Source organism: Vigna radiata, unplaced genomic scaffold (genome assembly GCF_000741045.1).
Source record: "Vigna radiata var. radiata cultivar VC1973A unplaced genomic scaffold, Vradiata_ver6 scaffold_373, whole genome shotgun sequence".
Taxonomy (NCBI): domain Eukaryota; kingdom Viridiplantae; phylum Streptophyta; class Magnoliopsida; order Fabales; family Fabaceae; genus Vigna; species Vigna radiata.
Genome location: NW_014542541.1, coordinates 55,415 through 79,990, shown reverse-complemented (window position 1 = coordinate 79,990; position 24,576 = coordinate 55,415). Strand labels below are relative to the sequence as shown.

The following is a 24,576-nucleotide window of genomic DNA, read 5'->3' as shown; positions in this document are numbered from 1 at the left end:
ACAACCACATTGGAAGGAAGCAATGGAGGAGGAGCTAAGATCCATTGAAAGGAACGAGACATGGAAGATGGTTGACTTACCTCCTAACAAACAGTGTATTGGCGTGAAGTGGGTCTTTAAGACCAAACTGAATCCGGATGGGACAATCTCTAAGCATAAAGCTCGGTTAGTGGCAAGAGGCTTTTTACAACGAGAAGGAATTGACTTTCAAGAGGTATACGCGCCTGTTGCCAGGTTAGAAACCATCCGTGTCGTAATTGCCATTGCATGTGCTAAGAAATGGACATTGTTTGCTCTTGATGTTAAGTCTGCATTTTTGCATGGACATCTGGAGGAGGAAGTGTATGTCAAGCAACCTCCCGGTTTTAGCAGTGAAGAGAACAAGCACAAGGTTTACAAACTTAATAAGGCGTTATATGGATTACGTCAAGCACCTAGAGCTTGGAATAAGAGAATGAATGATTTCCTTACTAGCGAAGGTTTTAAACGATGCAGAGCTTAACACAGTCTTTATGTAAAAGAAGATGATAGAGGAAACATGCTGGTTCTCTGTCTCTGCGTCGATGATTTGTTGGTAACTGGATCATGCTTAGAAGAAATTGTTGCATTCAAGGCTACACTGAAGGAAGAATTCGATATGACAGACCTCGGGAGGCTTAGTTATTTTCTCGATTTGGAATTTACGTACGCAGCAGCCAAAATATTCATGCACCAAAAGAAGTTTATCTAAGATTTACTTGAGAAATTCAGAATGACACAATGCAATACGGCAAGAAATCCACTCGATGTAAATGCAAAGCTGAGACTGGATGAAGAAGAGGAAAGCATGGACGAGACAGGGTATAAACAAATCATTGGATCCTTAAGATTTCTATGTAATAGCAGACCGAATTTAGCATATGGAGTAGGACTGCTTAGTCGTTGATAAATTGTTGGCAAGTATACCAAATCGTTACAAGTAATACAGTGATAAAGTCTAGTATCGTTCTCCCAAGGAAATTTGTTCAATTAAAATTTTTTATCAAAATTATTTTAACAACAAATGACAATTTGATTCAGTGCTGAAAGTAAGAAATTAACAAGAATATTAAAATTTGAAATTAAAGTTGGAAGAAAGCTTTGTTGGAATTGACTTCATGACTACCATTACAGTAACTTATCTGAACAATATAATTTGCGTTCAAACATTAACATCACAGTATCTTGGTTTAATCCCTTAAAACAAGTTCTAAAGAATTATGCTCAATTATTAATTCCTTAAGTAATTAAACATAAACTTTGCATTAAGATCTGATGTTTACCAATGACCAGAAGAATTGAAATTATTCCTAGCATCGTTCCTTCTAGTTGCTTTTCTTTCGTTCATACTCAAATTTACTTCCTAGTACAATTTGAATATATTAAATATATCATACTTCCTTATAATGAAAAGTAAAACAAGAAAAGCATATGAACACAACTTATATTGAACAGGAAGATTACATCAAATGTCAGTCATTACATTCAATTCCAACGAAAGAGAGAATTAACTACTCCTAGTCATCTAGAACGGACACAGTTTTGCAATCCCTTGCATACAATGTTGTATGGATTCCTTGAGTAGTCTCCTGAAGTCTGCAATATTCTACGGTTTCTTTCTCTTTCTGTCCGAAGAGCGTTTCTCTGTCTATTTCCCACTTAAAAGCCAAATGAATAACTAATTCGCTTAGCACACAGGGCTCATTCGCTAAGCGAATATTCAACTGCAGTTCTTCCTCAGAAGTTTATTCGCTCAGAGAATTGTTCTGGTGCGCTAAGTGAATAAAATAAATATTAGCTTAGCGAATTAAATTTTTGGCTTAGCGAAAAACCTCTAACAGCACTCAACCTTGATGTATGAATTCCTATACAACTTTCCTAATTCTAATTACACTTTTCAATGAGAAAATACATGAACAATTGCAACTTTGAGCTAGTTTTTAAGTGTAAAATCAACACTTATCAGTCGTTTTATGAGCAAACCAAAGAAAAGCCATTTAATTGCAGCAAAGCGCATCTTGAGATATATTAGAGGAACTTCTGATTACGCCATTTTGTTTTCATATGGTATGAAGGAAGAAGTTTTGAGATTGGTAGGATAGACAGACTCAGACTTTGGTGGAAGCCAAGTGGAGAGGAAAAGTACATCAGGGAGTATCTTCTTCATAAATTATATACTCGTCTCATGGAGCTCGAAGAAACAGACCATCGTGGTATTGTCAAGCTATGAAGCAGAATATGTGGTGGGTTGTAGTGTTGTATGTCAAGGAATATGGTTGTGTGAGATTTTAAATCATTTGAGGACACAAACAAAGCAGTCGTTCGAGTTAATGATGGATAACACGTCGGCAATGAGTTTGGCAAAGAACCCAATAAATCATGGAAGGAGCAAACATATAGACGTTAAGTTTCATTTCCTGCATGAAATGGTAAATCAAAGCAAAGTTGTTCTTAGACACTGCAAAACTGAGTACCAGCTAGCTGATTTGTTCACCAAATCTCTTAACCAAACTAGGTTTGATTCTCTTAGATCAAAAGTGCAGGTGTCTGTTGTTAGATAGCTTGAATTAAGGGGAAATGTTAGTTATTAATTGAAACTACTTTAGTTCAGTTATGTTAGTTAGTCAGTACCACCTTTGGTGCTTTATCTGTATTTAAAGACACTTTTTCTTTTTCTTTCAATAACAAGTCGTATTATTTAGTGTTTTTCAGCGTATTATTTCTCTTTCTCTCTCGCGTACTTTCCTTGCATGCACTTTGGTGTTTCATTCACGTCTTGAAACTGCATTTCTATAATATATATATATATATATATATATATATATATATATATATATATATATATATATATATATATATATATAAAGAATTTATAATAATTCACACCTTCTTAATCAACTTATTCAAATTTATAAACATCAAACAGTTGAAGTCATTTTTTTAAGAAAATATGTATCAAGTTTGTGTATTTATCTCGTCATTTCTAATGAATTATGAAAAAAATTGGGAGAAAATGTTGATAATGAAATTAGCAGAATGATTGAAAACGGATAATGATGAGCAAATTGGTGACAAAGTGTTATTGGGTTACCTACCATTCAGCGTGTGATCATTAGTCAAATTAATTATTCAAGAACGCGTGACATTAAATATAATTAAACATTCAGGTTTTAATAAATATTTAATTTAATTTTTTATTTCTTCAAGTTATTTATTTTATATTTCCATTTTTTATTTCTCTTCTCAAAACCAACTTTTAAAATTATATGGAAAAATTGAAGATGATAATTATTACATATAGTTTCTTTAGTGGAACCTTAAAAATACAAATATTTATTCAGAGTAGAACTGTACCAAACTCAAAGATATATTTGATTACGGAATTTTGTGAATTATTTTATCTTCCAAGTTTTTGTAGAATTCTTTTTGAAGAGAAATGAAGATTACATCTGAGGAAAAATATGCTTTTACTTCATGATTCTAATTTCTGCATTATTTTTTATTTATAGAAGTATTACTTTATTTTGAAATTTTTTTTTCCTGATTTTAAAATGTGTTTTATTTTTGTTCATACGTAAATATTTGAAAAATATAAATTAATTAAAAATAATATGAAATTTTTATAATTAAAAGTTAAAATAGAAAACAAAAAATAAAAATTGAAATAAATGTCTCTTAGAGTTGCTTTTCGTCTCTAAATACGAAATGTAAAAAGCCTCCACTAATTTGATATTTTATAAAAGAAAGCTAGATATTTATATTTTAGTATTAGAATTTAATGTACTTATACCAACATAATTTTTGTTTGAATCAGACTATTTGAAAAACATTTGTACTCCATTGAATTTTCCACATAAGAAAAATCTTGATTTCTGATAACCAATATAAGAAAAACTTACATGTCTATTAAACTTTTATTTACGTACTAACTGTAAAACCCAATAAAATGACATCAAAACAGTAAAAATTACTTATTTCAATATTAAATGATTTTATTATAAATAGTTTTCTTATAAATGAGTTTCATTATTTTATAGATATTATTTTTTTAGAAATTTAGAGTTTTGTACTTCTTTCTAAAAGTTCTAATTCCTGAATATTATTTTATGGTCAGGAAATGTCTAATCGATTACGACAACGAAGTCTATGTTTCTACCCATTAGTTTCTTCAATATAACAAGTAAATTTCGACTCATTTTTCTCTTTTCGTTCTTAATTGAGATCATGTTTAATGATCTTTTATCGCATATGAGTTGTAATGTCCTTTCCTAGTTTATAGTTGATTAAAGATCCTGAGGACTTTTTTTTATCTTTGTTCGATGTTGTGTAGGTGTTTCTAGAATTCCGTGAGTTTTAAGCAAGGGTTCGGTGTTTATTGAGCTTTGTTGCTTCAGTGTAAGGTAATGGAAGCTAGTGTTTTTCTTTTAACATGAGTTGCAAAGTATGTTTTGGTATTTAATAGTATGGAAGTTTAATGTATGTTAGTTTTGATGTTTGACTTGTGTGTTTTGATTTCATATGCACGTATGATTGAATGAAAATGGTTGTATGAATCTATTTAAAGGCAATTATTTTCTTGTGTGTGGTTGGTGTTGTGAAGGTTGATGGCATGAAACTAATATAGCATAGAGGAAACAACATATATATGTTGACATGTTAGTCATTTTGACCTTAAAAAAGGGGTTTTAGTGTGTGAGTTTTTGAGCTAAGGGTTAAATAGAGTAAACTCAGTTTTAAAGTCTATTTAGATGTGAATTGTGATTTGTTAGGGTTGCTAATTAGTTGAAATTTGTTTTAGAAATAGGTATTAGTATTTTGGTGATGTTTTTGGATAGTTTTTAGGTGCAAATTGGGGGTCTTGAGTACTAAAGTTTTGATGTAAATGTTCTGAGGCATTTTAGAGTAGTTAGGGTCTATCTTTGAGTCACTTGTGACTTATTCAGACCCCTAAGTTTCTCAAATATGAGCTAGAACTTGTGGAGTTTAATTTGGGTCTCTAAAGTGAGGTTTTGGTTATATTTTGGATTGAAATCTCGTGGTCAATTAGTTTAAAACGAGTTTAGGTTGGTTTAGATACATTTGTTTCGCACAACGAGTCTTAGTGGCTGAGCGAGCACTAGTACAAAAATATCGTATAATGTCGTTGTTTTTCGGCCTTTCACGTCAAATTCGAGGTCGACGTCATATCGGGAGACATTAAATTGACGTTGAATTTTGTCAATATACGACATTAAATTAATGTCGAATTTTGTCAATATACGACTTTAATAATTTTTTCTTTTTTTTAATTAATTGTGATCCTTTTTTACAACTCTACGAGACCTGAAAATCAAAAAAATAACAAATTTCAGTTTTTGATATTTTATAAAGCATTAACTGTGAACGTGTAGTGTAGTATCAACAACAAACAACAATAACCAACAACAAACAAGTTCAATCAAACAACAACAAAATAAGTTCAACAAAACAACAACAACAAACAAGTTCAACAAAAAAAAACAACAAACAAGTTAAACAAATAAGTCCTTCAAAACGAAAACGAAAACGAAAAATAATCTTAAAAAGGTAGGTTCGTTGGAATAAAGTGTTGCCTCCAATGAAGAGAGAGAGCAGAAAATCATACTAAAGTAGTTAATTAACATGCATTTGTATCAAATGAAAGAAATATTACATGTAATGGTCGTCAAACTTCGTTCGAGAAAAGTTTGAGCAGAGAAGAGGGTCTCGCACGCTAAGACAAAGTGAATGAATTTTCAATCTCCCACTTAAATTTTTATTGAATTCACTAACCTTTTGAATAGAACGTCGAATTATATGGGGCTTTGACGTATTATTTGTCAGCCAAAAGCCAAAGAGTTACTCTCTTTTTAATTTTTTTTTCTTTTAAACCACCAATATTACATCAAATTTTATGGGTATTCGACATATTATTAATCAGCCAAAAGAGAAAGAGTTACCCATTTTAATTCTTTTTTCTTTTAATCTAACAATAAACGTCGAACAACTTGGGGGATTGAACGTTTTATTTGCCATCCATAAGCCAAAGGTCGCTCCTTTTTTTATTCTTTATTCTTTTTCCTTTTTAACCTCCCATAGAACATCGAAATCGTTGGGGATTCGACGTTTTCTTCTTCATCCTAGAAGAAGTCAAATGTTGCTCCCTTTTTTATTATTTTTTCTTTTAAACCAATAGTACGTCGAATTACAATTCTAAGCGACGTCCTATAATTGAATTTATTTACAAAAATGTCACCAGTCATTTTTAACGTTAGCTATTCAGTAATTGGACGTTGAATACGTGACGTTATATGTTGTTTAGTGGAGTGGGTTGACTGACACTTTTAGTCGAGCAAGCAGACTTGGTGGCTAAGCGAAATATCATATTTTCAACTAAGTTTTTATATATTTTCTTAAAGTGTGTGCAATGTATGTGAATGTTTGAAAGATTGGTTTATACTACTTGTTGTGGAATATGAATTGATTTATAATATGAATTAGAAACAAAAATATGTATATAGTTTCAAATGGATTCAATGTAAAGGTGAAGTGCTATCAATGGTTTCAAAGTTATGAAAGTTAGATCCAAGGTGGAACTTTGTGGTGTGGTTTCAAGTATATCAGTCTGAATGCAGGGAGCTTAGCATTGAGGGTTATCTTGACACTCTAATGGTCATACATTATCAAATAGAGAGGTTTGACACATGTGGTGAGAGTAGTAGGAGGTCTTAGTCTTGGGTGCTTCTAGTATGATCCAAGGCATGGAACAATTTAACCTTGTGAGTGTGGTAGGGTGAAACTTATTGCAATGACTTTGTAAACCAGTAGAAACCACCACAAGTGCACAATCCGCAATAGCTCGACATTTATTCTAACTCTAGACAGTCTAGTCAAAATATGGTCATGCGTAAAATGTTTGGTTGTTTTGGTGTGATATGTTTGTCTTGTGTAGAATGTTTAAATGTTCATATATATATATATATATATATATATATATATATATATATATATATATATATATATATATATATATATATCATTAATTGTTTTGTATCACTAGTTTATCTTTGCTTTTATGTTGTCTATTGTGTGTCGTTTTCTCTTTTGCAATGATCACCTAAATAATGTGAGCTTAGGAAGAAGTCTTTAGTGTTACTCCAACGAGAGATGTGTAGTTAGATAAATCTATACAAGTAGATATCTTCTTTTTGGAAAATTTGTTTTATCTAGTTATTTTTTAATATCTATATAATATTTTATTTTGATAGTTTTATACTGTTAAGATGAAATGTTACTCTAACAACATAATTTTTGTTGTTATAAGTACTAACAACATAATTTTTGTTGTTATAAGCACTGACAACATATGATTTATTTAGGAATTAAATCATTCAACTAAAAAATGGTAAATATCTAACTAATCTTAGAGTTACTGTATTCTTTAAGAAAATAAAATTAATAATAACCGTAGCATGTAATTTATAAAGTGCTTTCATGTTCAAATAAACATGTAGTTACTTCTAACATTTTGGATAACTGCTTTTATATATTTTTTTTATTCTATAATTAAACATAAGAATATAAAATGTGTAAATAAAATGGGACAATCCTTTTTATATATATTCTTGTAATTTTTTTCCTTTTTTTAATTTTAAATAATAAGCAAAGTATAAAAATGAGAAAATCTTCTTTATATTGGTTGAAACCGTCAATAAGAACCTTTTAATGGACTCTAATAAAATAAAATGTACCATTAATATCTTTGGTATTAATCATGTTGATTATTTTTATTTGGAGTCGAACAACAACTTGAGATTTAGATGACATTGAGTTCAAATAGATTATGTTAGGATCTTTAAGATTTATTAGCAGTCTAACATGAAGAATGACATATAAAATCCATTAATTTTTCTAATTTATTATAAGCTTAGGATAAAACATCAACGATTTGGTGGTATATTCCATCAATTGGATTAGCATATAAATGAAATTTGTTATCCATTTCTCACATACAATACAATAAGAAAACATAATCTTGTAGGATAATTGTTGGGTTAATAAAAAGGAAAAAATTGTTTTAATAACTTTTTTTATAATTTTTTTGACATATGATAATTTGTGATTGATCAGTTTTAAATATTTTTTTAAAAATAAATTCAAATATACTTGATGATAAAGTTGTTAAAAAAAATTGTAAAAATATGATGATCCAAAATGTCTATTTCTTATGAATGAATTTGAAAAATTATTTTTAGAAAAAGGTGACACAACTCTATATTAGTAACATTTTCAAACTGGAGAAAGTACCTTTTAAAATAGTATATGTACCATATGAACCGGACGGACAGGACACGAACATCCGGACGTGATCCCAATATATAAAGACCGGATGCGGTGAACGGTCTCACTGAATGCCGACGGTCCAAAGAACCTCGTTTCAAGAACAACGACCTTCAAAGTAAGAGTTTTTACGAAGATCTGCATATTTGTTAACTCTGTTCCGCAAGTGCTTCACTCACAAGAGACCGGGGGAGTCGGACGATTCACTCACAAGCTGACGGACAGTGATCTTTACGGTCGACTCACGAATGTTCACGCCATAAGGAGTCAGATTTGTTCCAAAGGTCATCTGTCCAAAACGGACGGAGCAATACATTGGCCAGCTAGGATAAAGAAACATTAAGATTAGATTATGGTAAAGCGCGATTAATAATGATGGGCCAGGGATTGGGTCGTAATTAAGAATTAGCTAATCTCAGGCTCACGATAAAAACTATAAATATAGGTCAATGGTGAAAGGTAGTTGGTTACATTGAATGCTCATTTATTCTTACTAGCCANTTTCTCTCTCTATCTCTACCTTTTAACTACTTACTGACTTGAGCATCGGAGTGCCTTTAACAGGTACCCGACCGGATTGGACAAAAGGAGTCTCAGCATTGGATTGAAGCTCACATAAGAGTTGTCGGGAAAGAAGTTCGGAGAGACTGGACAGTCAGGAGAAATTGTGAAGGAAGAGTAGGATTGGAATCCAACCGAAACATTTTGGCGTCCACCGTGGGGCCGAAGGATTATTACTAATGGTGACCACAAGAAACGCTAGCGAAGATCCGAGCGGTGTGATACGGGCGTTGGAGCAAAGGATGGAGGAAATGTAGAGGCGACATGAGGAGATGCAGAAGAAGCATGAGGAGGAGATGGCGGCTGTGAGAGCCGAATGTTTAGCACAACTAAAAAGTAGGACGATGGATGTTGGCGAAGGCGTCGTGACGCGGGGGAGAAAACCCTCCCATTGGGGGAGGAAGAGAAGGAAGCGCACAGTAACACCCAGGATAAGGAGGAAAGAAAGCGAGAAGACAAGGGCGAAAAGGGGGAGAGCATGATATTGGTGAAGAACGAAACGCCTTCGGTACTGGTACTGTTCGTACAGGTCGTAATGGATGTACATATATCGGACCAATTCGTTCCCCCACAGTTTAAAACATATGATCGAACCACCGACCCCGAAGCTCACATAAAATCCTTTACCAATGCCATGGCGTTCCGCACAGGATGTGATGCCATTTGGTGCAGAGCTTTCTCCCTATCGCTGGAGGGGGAAGCCCTAAACTGGTTTGATTCACTCCCGAACGGATCTATAGAAGATTTCAAAAGCTTGAGCAGCATGTTCAAGAGCCAATTCGCGGCATGTCGCTTATAGGATGTCATCATCGTTGATTTAATGAACTTAAAGCAGGGCAAAGAGGAATCCCTTAAAGTCTTCATGGATCGATATCAGAAAACCGTCTGTCGGGTCAAAGGACTCAGCAAGGAGTTAGGTCTCCAATATGTGGTGCCTGGCTTGAGACCGGGCCCATTTAAAGAGAGCGTCTACCGAACCTCACCGCGAACCATGGAAGAATTGCGGCAACGGGCCGCGAACGAAATTCGAGTGGAGGATATGAAACAGAGTTACCGAAAGGAACTCCAAGAGGCCAAGGCGGAAAAACAAGATGGCAATATTTGCTAACTCTGTTCCGCAACTACTTCACTCACAAGAGACCGAGGGAGCCAGACGGTTCACTCACAAGCTGACGGACGGTGATCTTTACGGTCGGCTCACGAATGTTCACGCCATAAGGAGTCAGATTTGTTCCAAAGGTCGTCCGTCCAAAACGGACGGAGCACTACATTGGCCAGCTGGGATAAAAGAAACATTAAGATTAGATTATGGTAAAGCGCGATTAATAATGATGGGTCAGGATTGGGCCGTAATTAAGAATTAACTAATCTCAGGCCCACAACAAAAACTATAAATATAGGTNAATGGTGAAAGGTAGTTGGTTACATTGAATGCTCATTTATTCTTACTAGCCATTTTCTCTCTCTATCTCTACCTTTTAACTACTTACTGACTTGAGCGTCAGAGTGCCTTTAGCAGGTACCCGACCGGACTGGACAGAAGGAGTCTTAGCATTGGATTGAAGCTCATAGAAGAGGTGTCGGGAAAGAAGTTCGGAGAGACCGGACAGTCAGGAGAAATTGTGAAGGAAGAGTAGGATCAGAATCCAACCGGAACAGTATATAATAAAGATGAAAATAATTACTTGGTAGAAACATTTACATGATTTCGGTGACATGGGATCTAAGATCTTTTCTACTTGGAGATGAAAGAAAATATAAGATACACCAAATTATTTACATGATACATAAAAGATGAAAAAAAGTTTGAAAAAATGTTGAATTTTTAACCTTTAGACGGACTATTTGAGATTGTGAAAAATAGGTTGTTTTTGTTGGTTGTGCATAATTTTCTAATGAGTGAGAATTAACCCAAGAAATCTCAATAACCTATGTTTTAACTAACATGCTGACTCTATTTTATGATGATAGATTATATAACGCAAATATATTTATAAACGTATTTTTTTTTTAATTGTTATAGTTATTTTTGGAGTTAACCAAAAATATATTGTAACCATAAGTATGTTATTATTAGCCAAGATAATGGTGTTTTATCAAGCTAAAATCACCTTGCAAAGAAAAAACATTACAGGTCCACCAAGGTTAGACGGCAGAAGTCAAAGAAACGGCGTGCCAATTCCAGTGGTTTGCCACGCGGCAAAATATGATAGGATAAAGCGTCGTGGCTGCACAAGGGGTTTCTGGTACCCATCGGAGATTGCACCAAAACATTTTTGGTGCAAGTCTCAACCTTTTTTTCTGTTCGGAATTTGCATTGAGCAAAGCAAGAAACCAGGAGAAGAATGAAGAAGATGTGGGTTTGGCATCATCCATTGTTTCTTCTGTACATTCTTTGTGGCCTCTGTTTTTCTCTGCAGTTCACAAGGGTATCTTCAATCTCACCTACTTCATACACTAATCATGTAGTTATAAGAAATAAAAGTGATCCTTTTATGTGCTTTTGTCAGTTTTGTTGAATTATTGGAAATACCCATTTTCCTTCTGGGTGGGACTTTGCTGAATTTAATCCATTGGCTATTTGGTTTGCGTGAATTTGGATTATTCTTGACACAGAACGGAGATCCAAGCGATTGAGGATCCTTGGTTCTTTCTCTGTACAAATCAATATGTTTTTGTTTGATTTTTCTACCTTTTCTACTTGAGGAATGGGAATTGAGCATTGCATGCTGTGTTTCTTACTTTCACAACGTGGTTACCTCCTCTTTTTGCTGAAAGTTTCATTTTTTTGCCGTGGACTATTTGGGATCGCTTGAATTTGGATTGCTATAGAATGGAGTTGTGATGTGTAAGGAATTAGTCCAGTTTCTGTTCATGCTGTGTTTTTGTTTTTATTTTCTAGCACCTTTCTTTTGGATGTTAAAATTGATCGGCATATTTTTCGTGTGAATCACCGTAGAAGTAGGAACTTTTTAAATTAGTATTGTGAGCCGTTTTTTGCAATTATCTTCAGCAGCTAAGTTAGGTCCTGGTTTTGTTTTGTTTATTTTTAGTTCCAATTTCCAAACTTGTGCAGTTATTTTTTCTAATTTTCATGACAGTATAAAAATAAATCTTCAATTGTTTCTTTGTACAGGTTTATGCAGATTCAAGTGCTGGAAGGTGAGCGAGCTTTAAACTGAGTATTTTGAACCAGAAGAAAACAATTTTTAGCTTTCATTTTGTAGTTAACTGCCTCACTTCGTGGTTATCCGGTTATTGATAAGGGCAAGGAATTAAATAACTAAAATGGTGTATGATTCGTACTTGATAAACTTTTGTCGTTTGTTCGACGTCAGGAATTAGTATAATTTGTTTTATTTGTTTCCTTCTTTTACTTTCTCTTGGTCTATCTCTGTGCCTTTCTTGCTTCTTGTTCCAAGATTCAGGAATTGGTATGGCTAATATATGATGTAGCTGTTCAGAATTTTGAATCAGGAGGATGGTTATCATCAAATACATTGCTCTAGAGAAAGAAGTAGAACAGCTTGGCAGATCATTCAAGAGGTATGAGAACATATCCAAACGAATTACTCCCGTTGATATTAGTGTACGTTCCCCTGATATATGATTTTTGCTGCAGTATTTGATGCCCTTTGTGGAGAAAGAAAAATATCATATCCCAAAACGGTGTAGGTTTCACCCTGACAATGATATATACAGAGATCAGGAGCAGCACAAGTTTCATATAGATATAAATGAATGGCAATGTGGGTACTGTAAGAAAAGTTTCTATGAAGAGAAACATCTTGATCAGCATTTTGACAACAGACACTCCAATTTGCTTAATTTGGTAGATAATTCTTCTTCAATACTATTTTTTATTCTTCCATTGATGGAAAAATGTCTAAAATATCTTTGAAAAGGTACAAATTGGGTTGGACTGAATAATCAAAATGCCATCAGTCACTATTTAGTTATGAATATTGTATTTTATGACATTATTATGGTCATCTCATGAGGAACGTGGAGTTGTAATAGGGCGAAACTGAACTCCAGTACTGCGTACCGTTGCTATGAGAAGATACTGCTGGTCAAGCTGTGCATCATGCATGTTTCGGCCTTGTCTAAGTTTTAAGCCAAGCCTAACATTTAAGAATGGACTCAATTCATGTCCAGGACAAAGTTAAATACTTAGTTTCTTTAAGCTCTCTCTCTGTTTTGAGAGTTATCCCCACTTGACCTAGAAGCACAACAAAATATGTAGTGTTAGGTACCTCCCATTAATAGTTAGTTGGTCATTTGCCAATTATATTTGTGACTGGGATAACTATAGTAATAAAGCATGTTTGCCTATAAATATGAAGAGGGATTGAGAAAAGGAATTAGTTGATCAATTTATATCATGTATGGGGAGAGTCTTGGGTCTCTCTCAAAAATTCAGGGAATTTACTATTCTCTGTATAGTTTCAATTATGGGTACCCTACCCACGTTTTGGACTGCAAAGTAGGCTTCATCAATAAAGATTCACATTTTTATTCACAAATCTGATCCAGTTGTATCTTTTTTTCATAAATACTTGTTGGATTGAGTTGTATGGTCTTCCCTCATCAAAAGTAAAAGATATTTCACAAAACTTTCATATTTCAGTAATATGTTACTATGTTTAGCTTTGAAAATTTTGTAATAGTAACCCAAAAGATGAAAATTTTGGTAGTCTTCTCTGCTCAATCTTGTGATGCAGTTGCATTAATTACTGAAATGAGATAGCTGTGTTGAATCCAGAATGAAAGCCAGTGCTTAGCAGATGTATGTGGTGCACTGCACTGTGACCATGAAGTGAATTCTGGTTCAAAAAAATCAAAGTGCAATCCTGCCGCTGCTGCTAGGAATAAACATCTATGTGAGGTGTGCTTTGGTATATCCATTCATTTACAATAAAATGTAACTAATTTTTTGTGTTTCTAATGTACCTTTTTTTCATAGAGCTTAGCCGACAGTTGTTTTCCAATTAATGAGGGTCCTGTGGCAAGCCGACTTCATGGTATTACAATATTTTCTCCATTCTTGCAAAATATTGTGCATATTTATGGTGGTTTATGAAATTGCTTTCTCGTGTGAACACTTTGACAGAATTGTTTTTGCACCAATTCTGTGAGGCACACAGCTGCATTGGAAGTAGGCAACCTTTCTCAAGAGGGCGCAGGGTAATTCTGAAATCTGTAATTGGTTTTATTTTTTTCAATCACTTCTTACTTTTTGTATACCTATGATACCTGTCCAACTATATACAATTTCTTGCATGAGTGATACACTGATACTCAATTTTCAGAAAACCTTATTTGTATAAGGATTAAGAAAACTGGAACTATGTAACTAGAAATTGTAGCGCTATCTGGAAAGAAAATCATAAAAGATCCCATTTACTTGTTACAAGGGATCTTACTTTGGATATAGATCTCTCAATGAAAAGAAGACAAGGAAAAATATCTGTAGGATGAAAGTAAGAGAATTTTCATTAACTAATTTCTTGACATGTGCAGAAGAAGACAAATGTGTTCTACATCTTTGTGTCTATTTTGCTTGTGACACTGCTGCTACTATACTATCTCTACATTTACTTGTATCAGAGGTATTTACTTCAAAGCTTCTCACTCAACCTTAATTTAGGAAAATTTTAATGGCTCCAATTAACGTTGGTCCTTTGTATTACAGAGGAATGAAAAGGGAACTCCAAAAGCTGAAGCGCATCTCACAAACCGGTAGAAAGAAAAAGCCGTCCTAATTGATTGTTTTTTCCACAAAGAAGTTCTCAATCAACATTTTCAAAAAGTGAAGGAGTCACTGATGGATACAGTGTGAAGTGCACTTGACTCCGACCTACATTTTCAGAGAGCAAAAGTGTAACTGATGGATAAAGTATGATAAAATATGAACTGCTCTTGAAATCCAGTTTACACCAATCTGCTATTTGACCTGTGTTTTGCTAATCTGTAAGCCAGATTCTTGTAAACTTTCTGAACACAAAATGGGGCTGCATGGCTCAGTCTGCCTTGCATGGCTATTTGCATTTGATTGTGCGTGGCAACACTAACGAAAGGAATAACATGAACCCAGAATGTATTCTTATTTTGTTTTCTGACTTGATTGGAATTTATAGTGTAAACCTTTATTCATCATCTACAGTGATTTACTTTATATGGCTTTTTTTTTCAGAGAAATTCGTACTGAAATTATGTCAGTATCGTTATGCTGAGGAGATAAGGTTTCATTTTATCCTTATGTCAGAAATTAGATGACAAAAACTAATGTAGCGGTGAACAAACTTTATTTTGAGCTTAGAGTTAGTGTACATCTATGTTAATTACTTTTGCGGAGGTGTTGGCTTTGGGAATTGTTACATGAAGAATACCATCTTTGACCTGTGCCTTAATCTTATCAAACTCAATGTTTTCTGGGAGGGCTATTCTATGGTTATATCTACCGTAGCTATTGGCAGGCCAATCTTCTTCATATTTTGTATTTATTTCTTCATTACTGTTTGCTTGACCTTCATGGTGCTCTTTGAGTGTCTTCTCGGCCTTCACCACCAGCATGTTCTCTTCTACCCATACCTTGACGTCATCCTTGTTCATTCCTGGCATGTTGAATCTCATTCTGTAATCTTTCTGGCCTTCCTTTATTGCCCAAGGAATCTTTCCCTTACTGTATTCATCATCTCCTGCAACTATCCAAGGTGAAGTGCTATCATAAACTAAGGGATTCTCCACCATCCTCTCCATTGTGTCCATCATTTGCTGCACAGTCCTTGCTACTGGAAATTGGTTCAACAGCACTGCATAAAGAGTAATCATTTGTCATTTGTCAACATCACTATGTTCAATGTATAATGAAGGAATAAAAAGAAATTATGGATTATTACTGTTCAATTACCTTTAGGTGAAGCTTGTGGCACCCTCATCATTGGCTGCTGCTGATGCTTTGACTTCTGCAGACTTGCTTCACCTCCTGCCTTAGCCTTTACATTGTTGCAGAAAGTTCTATTCCCTGTGCTTGACAATGGTAGCAATTTGACACTGGAAAATTTGTTTATTCTACTAGATGAAGTGTGGGCATAGAAACTCATATTTGGTACTACAGTTGAGGCCATTTTTCTTTTAGGCAAAGATGCTAAGGGGATGTCAATGCTATGGTAAGACAATGGACAATGAGAAGCTGATGTTTGCACTTAAATTTATAGGATGCATTGGACATTTCTGGACCTAGATGATAAAAAATCTGATCTTTTGTGATGTGACTTTGGTTCACTCTAGAGTTCTCCACACAATTCTTCAGCAGCTATCCCATATTTACATATTCCATGCTCCAATTTCTTTGTCCTTATGTAGCTTAAATCTAATTCAGGTTGTAGCAAATTATCGCGAATTCCTAATGTGGCCCACTTTTGTTATTAAGCAACACTGTCTGGACCACAAGAAAAGAAGCTAACACAGACAAACTCTTCACTATTCCAACAGAGAGTAATATTTCTCACTCTCTCTGTCTAGCATCTTTATTGCTTTTTCCGTTATCCTTTTTTCTAATTTATTATGAAAAACTATCTTTTTTTAAATCTTGTAAATATATGGCACACTTAAAAAGAGAGAGAGAGAGATAAAGCAAAAGTGAAGGTATTCGAAGTTTAATTTTCATCTTCTATGAAACCTTTTAATAATATTTAAATAAATATAAAAATATTATAAAGTAATATTCATAAAATAAATTAAAGGTAGTGTAAAGTTCTAATTTAACCATTGAAAGATACAAACTCCCGGATTTTCAAAGATCAAATATAGTAATTAATCATCACCTAAAGGGACCAAATTATTCAAATATACAATAGAAGACTTTTTTTTTAAACGCTAATTATATCCAGTACTGTTAAAATAACTTATTTTGAAGAAATACTTACCTTTTTCTGCTAGCTTCTTGATAGAAAATAGAACAAATAAACTTTTTACTTTTTAGATAACTAAAATAAAAAAATAAAAAAAAAAAACTGATATCATTTCTCCTCCCAGTTATGTTCATTGGGTCTTGTAAAGTTTATATTATAAGTTTTCACAGTGGAAATATGAGCATAATAAGGGTTTTGGCACAATGAACAAACACCAGGAAAAAAAAGGTCTTTTCCATTAAAGCCCATAATATTTTTCAGAGCACTTTGCAGCTAAGTCAAAAGAATTTTAAAGATTACAGATTCTATTACATAATGTGGGTAAAGAAGAAAAAAAACAATGTACAGCAATTAAAATACAACAAGATCTAAAATGGAATCAAGAGCTCTCTAGAAAATACAGAACTGCCTTCGCAGACAATTATATCATCCTTTCCTCATAAAAAAAATTCGGAAATGATGCAAAACCTTCCTTTATTCCCCTCTCTTCTCCAATTGTATTGATATCCATAATTTACCATTCATTCAACTCAAACCTTCAACATTACAGGTTTCACTTTCAATAAATGAAGCTATCAGAGTGCCATGTTGATATTTGACACCAAATCTCAAACTAATATTTGGGTGATTAAACTGAAGTCTGCATCACTTCCTTCCTCTTGGATCCCTACTAAGCCCATGTTTCTTCAAAGTTTTAATGTAATTTCTCATAAGGGTAAGCTTGTTACTCCCCAGATGATAAAAATAGTCCCATGAATAAATACCAGTCTTATGCAAGTCATCAAAATTGAACCTGAACCAGCCAATTCAACAATCATGCATTACTGTCTAGTTCAGATGGGCAATAAACCAAGAACTCTGAAATTTTGATCTAATATGACAAAGATTGCAGTGATACCTCACCCCATAGTTTCCCACTGGTTCTGCAGACATGATTCCTACGTGGCGCCTCCCAGATATCACCTGGTTAAAAAGGAAGAATAATTAGAAAGGAATCAATAGAATTCAATTCAACACCTCAAAATCGATTCTATTAGAAAGGACATTGTTATTGGGCGCATTTGAGCAAATAACTTAATTTAGTGCTTATAGAACAATAGAAGAAAAAAAGAAAGAAAAACGAACTAACTCAAAGACTTCAAATGTGTAGAACCTGAAATGCTCATTTAACTTAGGGAAAATGTTTGATCTGAGCCTTTTATTTCATTTCTATACTCGTGCTTATGAAGAAATTGATCCATACAGGACTTTAGTGTTTGTCAAACAAACACTCGTGCATAAATTGTTTCAATAACAAAAATGAAAATAGGATTAAATTGCTTTCCTACAAGTTGTAGCTGTTTTAAAAAGCTATCCTGTGGAGTTAAATAATCTGAAAACAGCGTAGAAACAAATCATGAGCTACTTTCACAATCTGCCTCAACCACTTCAACAAGTGCTTCTCATTATAAGCCCAAATATGCAAAGAAACTTTTCCAAACATACCCTAATTCAACCATTAAATGATGACAAGCTCCCAAAAGTTGCTAGAATTAGTACCTTTTCACCTCCAATTGACCTAATCTTCCCATCAACTGCGGGACTATTTATTCTGAGAAATTCAGCAGATAGCTTGAACATTCTACCATCGCCAAATTCCACCTCTACCTGAAACAACAACAAAATTCAAAACAAGAAACCATGATCATTATTACTTATGGAGGACATCACACTTCCATCAATTCTATTTACCTTAAAAATTTCAACCTTGCAATAAACCTGAATATTTTCATGAATTGATGTATGCTCAAAAGATATTAACCCTATCTATGGCAACCTAAATATGATTGATTTTAGTAAATTAAATAAATTTAAGGAAAAGTACCAATAGAAGGGTATGAAGACAATACAGAGAAAAAGTAACTAACGTGTTTTGGAGCATGAAGAGAGAATCTAGTGATGCGTGCAGTTTCTCCTGCCACTGTCGTCATTCTCCGAATCGCTGCCAGCATGGTTCGAAGGTAGTCCTCCAAACAAAGGTTTTGTTCAGTTTAGATTAGTAGTTTGCTGTTGCTAAACTAAACTCTTTCTTGGTGTGCACTGGGAATATAGTAAGAATTTAATATTTATGTATTTTCATAAATATTAATATACTATTGTCAATACCCACTTTCAGATAACTAAATAAAAAATTAAAATTAAAATTAATGGGAAAAATAAAAATTAAAGTAACGGCATACACAAAATAAAGAGGTATAAAGAACATATGTTTATTAATTTGAGGAAGAAAATATATTCTCTTTTCTATTTTCTTTTTTATTTATTTTATTTTAGGTTTAAAGTTTAAATCCTTTGTTGATTTTCGTATTTGTTGAAAAATCTCCCTTGCATTTTTAAATTTTGAATCGTTTAAATTTTTTTTAAAATATATAACAAATAGGCATAAATCATTAACAGTTATGTATAGTGATGTATAGTAGACATGGTAATGTGGATTTTTTGTGACAGGAAATTTAATTTTCGTTGGAAGCGATCTTAGTGGAAGAAGCCATGAACAAGAAGACAAAGAATAGTTTGGTTTGCAGAATTGGCATAGCCGAGTATAAGGAAGAGACCGATGAGGTCGACAAGTTAGTCAAATAGCAAGAAGAATTCGATAAGTTTACTGAACAGCAAGAAGTCGGCAAGATTGTCAAGTAGCAAAAAAACTCAGTACAATTTTGGAATAGCGAGGAGAACTTGACATGTTTACCGAATAGCAAGGAGAGATAAGCTAGACAACTGAGCAAAATGGAGAAGTTGATAAGATATGTAGATAGACTAGAAAACGAGGTGAAGCATATGAAGAACTCTACAAAGATTTACAGTAAAAATTGCACCCAAGAAGAGTGACTTATAATCTGGAAGCCAATTTTTAAACACAATGCTTAACTGCGCATGGCAATTGCAGTTTCAGTCAACAAGGAAAATTGAGTTTCATATTGGCTAATGTCTAAAACGGCTAGAGACATAAGCACTAGACAAAAAGCATGACATAAGACAAATCATTAGTTCTTAAAAGCTCATATACATCAAAACAAACGAATTGAAAACAATAATTGATATAAAAATATCAATATTTAACGGTTAAAAGTAGCACTAGTTATTGGTGGAACCTATTATAAATAAGTATGTCATACTATTTAAAATATACATATTATTTTCATGAAAATATGATAGCAATTCTAATAGAAAATTACAAGATATCGGTGCTCATAATTTATGAGTAGCTTTATATGCAAGGGCCAATAGGTAGTAGGAGGGAATTTTAAGGTAAGGTGTTGAAGTCACTAAAGTAGTATAGATGGGTATGTGTCCTTTACAGGGGCAGCTGTAGTGGAACAGTTTATTGTAGCAGCCATAGCGGACCAGCCATGCTTTGATTCCAGAAAATCCCTCCGAACAAAGATCTTATGGCTTTCTGAGGGAGTATGTTTGGGATTTCAATTTCCAAAACTGAAATTTACAACGGTAATAATATTGAAACTGATCAACAAGACCTGGACTTAATACATTGTGATTGATGATTATAGTAAACTTGTATGACTGTTGCCTGTATTTACTTACAGTTAAATGTTTTGTTTAAGACACCTATGACTTTTATTGTTAAATATGAACACCAATAATTTTGAGTAATGTTTACAACGTTTTAGAATTTGTATATAATAACATGCATCATACAAACCATATAAAAAACATTCAAAATAGCAGCTAGCCTGTTATACTCTATCCCTCTTCTTGGCTCTGTTTCTATACAGAAGTATAACACCTTATCAGAGATTTCACACTTAGTATTGACAGTATCTCCTCGATCTTAATATACCCTCCTACATGGCAGTGTCTGATTCATCACCTCTTAGCTGGAAGTTTCTATACAGATACAAAGCCAAGAAGAACTAAGAAAGAACATGTGGAAGAAGCTCTGCTTTGACTTGTTCTGTTTTACTTGATACTGAAACATTTGATGCTCACTGTCTTCTCTTCAATTTACCTTAATCTCACATCGCATTGGACTAAATGGTGTGTTTGGTTTTGAAGAAAGAAACAGAAAGGATGGAAATAGAGAAGAAACACAAGGAGAAAAAGGGAAACAGGTAAGAAATAAAATTGAATATTTAGTTGCTTGTTAGAATAGAAACAGGTGAGAAATAGATAGAGTACTTTGAAAGTTGTGTAATTTGATTAGTTTGATAGAAAATAAAGATAGATATAAGTAAAAATAGGTATGAAATAGTGGAGTAGGTCCCACCATATTTTAAAATTAATCCTCCTCATATTTTCCATCAACCAAACTAACCAAATTAATTCTCTCCCTCCCCTCCTCTCTACCAAACAAACTTTAATTGTTTTACGTTTAGGTTGCATTTGGTAAACATGTTAGAATATGAAACATAACGTGAGTTCCTTTCTATTTTTGGTGAATTTAAGCTAGACTAAAACATTTCTTTACTCCCAAAAAGTTAATCCTTAGATAAAATGGAAGGAAACAATGGTTCAGTTCCATTAGGCCCTCCATACACCGAATGCTAGATTAAAGAAAACAAATTCCTATGATGTAGGATAGAGTATCCAAGCAGAACCCACCAAAAACAAGCCAGACCCAGGAGCGAAAAGATATTACTGACATATCACAGCTATGTAACACATCCAAGAATGGTAAATGCAAATGAAATGGGTGGACATCTCATTTTTAACAACGGTACAAAAGTTCTAAATATAAAGATTTCTTTAAACACTTCACTTAATAACTCTTGTTTTAACAAAAAGAAAATAAATTTAATTTGTCTTCAATATTATCAAATAGCCAAATAACTCTTAATTATTTTGGCATTTAGCTGCAAATGCCACAACAGTATTTGACAAGCTGATCCCATCTAGTAAGTCATTGACATATGGAATCGAACAAAAAGTAGACCAATGTTATCAATTGATAGTGAAAATGGATTTTTCATACCCATACTAAGTCCTGATCGAAGTGAATCTCCCATAGATAGATGCATCAGTTACTTTGCACAAAAAGAACAAGACTTTAAAAACAAAATAGAAGGTTACACAAAATGAATGAAATCAATATCGAAACACAAAATCAATTGAATAGAAACGAAACACAAACTGAAATAACCCTAGATCGATAGAGAGGAAATGCAGGGAGATTAGAGAGCTAAAGAGACGAACCGGCGAGCGCAAAAGAAAGTTCTGAAGGAGAGAGACCGAGAGCAGGAAGCTCTGGACCGGTCGAGAGTAGAGTAAGAATTCTATATGAGTGTAATTTAAATTTCTATGCTTTAAATTAATCAAAATATTTTTAATACTACGAATAAGTGTTTATTGATGTAATAAAATAAAAAATCAAAATAATTGGATAATATAATTGTTCCGGTTAGGAATATCTCCCAAGTCTTCCTGTACAATTTCTCGTTATCAACCGACCGGTCTTCAATCCTTCTGTCCGCTTTCCCTTGGGTATATTTCCCTTGGTTATAGAGTACACGGCTTCCGCTGAATCCGGCCGGGTACCTGCTAAAGGCACTCCGACGCTCAAGTCAGTGTCAACTGAATAGGGTAGAGATAGAAAAGAGTAAAAGAAATGCATATTAAATGTGTCCTGCTACCTCTCACCTTTGACTTGTATTTATAGTTTTCTTCATGGGCTGATGATTAGTGGAACCTTAATTACGACCCAATTATAGGCCCACCAGGATTGATTTGGTCTTACCTTAATCTTGGCTGCTTATCATACCTTAATCTGCGACCTCTGCCGATCGTCCATACCGTCCGTCTAACTGGGACACTTTGGTAGGAGACCAATGTGGCTTGAGCTCGGACTCTTTTTACCTGCTTGACCGTCCGTCTATCGTGCAATTCCTGGATGTCCGGTACAATAATGAATTGTAAAAATAGTCTTAGTTAAAATTTATTTTTAAATTAAATAAAAATGAGTATAGATTAAAATTAAGAAAATAATGAATTATGGAATAATTATTTTATGAGATTGGAAATTGTATTAAAAAGTTATTTAAATATTGAAATTTAATTTAATCAAACAATTAATTACAAATCATTTACATTTTTTATATGGTAATAAACAATTAAAGTATAAATTATAAATAAAAGACAGGAGCTATGCATTAAATTGATAGATATAAAACATAATTTAAATCATATTTTATTTTAAATTCATGTTTCAAAAATATTAAATATTAATTTGAAAATATAATTGGTAATTTTAAAAATTATGTACCTCACAGTTCATAAATCATTTACTAAATATAATTTGTAATATTAAGGTTTAAATTCTTGATTTGTCCACTTGTTTAAAAATTTCAATTTGGTCATCAGATCTTGAATAGTCTCAATTGAATTTTTTTTTTAAATAAAATGGGTAATAAAATGTATTTTTTGTTAATTTTATTAAAACATGAGAACTTGATGAGTTGTAATATTTAATAAATTATGTTTCATCTGGTTTCATGATTCATTGTAGTTGACGTGTTTAATCTATCTCTTTTAAGAGATTGTTTTCTTTGCCCTAACATTTAAAAGTGTAGGATTTGAAAGAAGAGGATTTCTTTCTTGTTGTCGATTATTCAAATGAAGTATGTCTCACTCTTATTCTTGTTCATTTTGCACATATAATAGTTGGGGGAGTGAAATGGTAGCATGTTTCATCATGGTGGTGGGACGAGAAGGTTGGGTGGGTGTAAAACTCATTTGCTATTATGGCGAAAATGTAGTCTTGAGATCCATGGACACAAAATCAAATGGTTTTTTTTTTTGTTATTAAGAACTAAAAGTGTTGTTCTTTTGAAGTGAATTTTTGTTGTTTTGTTGAACAAAGTTGGTTCGTTGCAATTATTTCCAGTGATATAATAAACAATGAATTGAAGAAAGTTAGAAGAATAAAGAAAGGGATGGAACTACGAAGAAAATGGAAAAAGGGATGGTAAAAGGATTAAACCCATGACATTGTGGTGAAGATTGAACATGACTACCGATCTATTTGAGTTGTTCACTTGCTCGCTCAATTCCTCATTGACCTTCATTTTCAATCCAGAAACTCGAGCATGTTTGCCACCATTTCCAAATTATTTATTCAATGAGCTTGCCTTAAGCATTTCACGGCATTGTTGAGGAACTTCCTCGAGCTATCCAGTTGTTTGGTCGACCTATCAACATTGCTTAATTGTTTTGTCGAGTTCATCATACTCCTTGGTTGTCTTGCCAAGTTCACTGCACCACTTGATTGTTTTGTCAAGTTCTCCACACTACTCGATTGCTTTGTCGAGTTCACCACTCTACTTGGTTGTCTTGTCAAGTTCTTCATATGTTCCACCTCATTGTTTGATCTATCTGCATATCTTACAAACCTCTCCATCATACTCGATTGTCTAGCCAACCTCTCCTTACTACCTAACAAACTTGCCAAGTTCTCCTTGCTACTCCATAATCTTGTTGAGTTCTCTTTGCTACTCGACAATCTCGTCAAATTCTTGCTATTAAAACGACTTGTCGAATTATTCTTGTTATTGGGCAAACCAGCTGACCTCCTTGGCCTCTCCCTTGTCTTTAACCATACCAATTCTGCAGACTGAAATGCTTTTTGTCTTCTTCCTATTCATGGTTTCTTCCACTAGGGTCGCTTCCACTAATGAAAATTAAATTCCACATCATAAAAGAAAATCCTCATCACCATGTCTACTATGCACCACTGTTAAAGATTTAAACA

At 33.5% G+C, this 24,576-nt stretch overlaps 3 protein-coding genes across 4 annotated transcripts; 1 reads left to right on the top strand and 2 right to left on the bottom strand.

Moving 5' to 3' along the window:
• Positions 1-11,048: 11,048 nt before the first annotated feature.
• Positions 11,049-15,075, top strand: LOC106780163. Its single transcript, XM_014668418.2, has 9 exons — positions 11,049-11,345; positions 12,053-12,078; positions 12,381-12,462; positions 12,539-12,748; positions 13,682-13,804; positions 13,883-13,940; positions 14,030-14,103; positions 14,440-14,528; positions 14,612-15,075. The coding sequence occupies exons 1-9, from the start codon at positions 11,262-11,264 to the stop codon at positions 14,679-14,681; spliced, it is 816 nt and encodes a 271-aa protein (XP_014523904.1). The 5' UTR covers positions 11,049-11,261; the 3' UTR covers positions 14,682-15,075.
• Positions 15,076-15,207: 132 nt separating this feature from the next.
• Positions 15,208-16,369, bottom strand: LOC106780164 (small heat shock protein, chloroplastic-like). Its single transcript, XM_014668419.2, has 2 exons — positions 15,830-16,369; positions 15,208-15,731 (listed from the first exon to the last, which is right to left on the bottom strand). Exons 1-2 carry the CDS (start codon positions 16,044-16,046, stop codon positions 15,241-15,243), a joined length of 708 nt encoding a protein of 235 aa, XP_014523905.1. The 5' UTR covers positions 16,047-16,369; the 3' UTR covers positions 15,208-15,240.
• Positions 16,370-17,042: 673 nt separating this feature from the next.
• On the bottom strand, positions 17,043-22,147 carry LOC106780155. Of its 2 annotated transcripts, XM_014668408.2 has the most exons (6): positions 22,026-22,078; positions 21,805-21,856; positions 18,740-18,911; positions 18,372-18,479; positions 17,731-17,795; positions 17,043-17,625 (listed from the first exon to the last, which is right to left on the bottom strand). In XM_014668408.2, exons 3-6 carry the CDS (start codon positions 18,821-18,823, stop codon positions 17,478-17,480), a joined length of 405 nt encoding a protein of 134 aa, XP_014523894.1. In that variant the 5' UTR covers positions 18,824-18,911; positions 21,805-21,856; positions 22,026-22,078; the 3' UTR covers positions 17,043-17,477. The 2 variants fall into 2 exon arrangements, with proteins under 2 accessions (XP_014523894.1, XP_022632607.1); XM_022776886.1 differs by lacking the exon at positions 21,805-21,856 and having other exon boundaries at positions 22,026-22,147.
• Between the last annotated feature and the right edge of the window lie 2,429 nt (positions 22,148-24,576).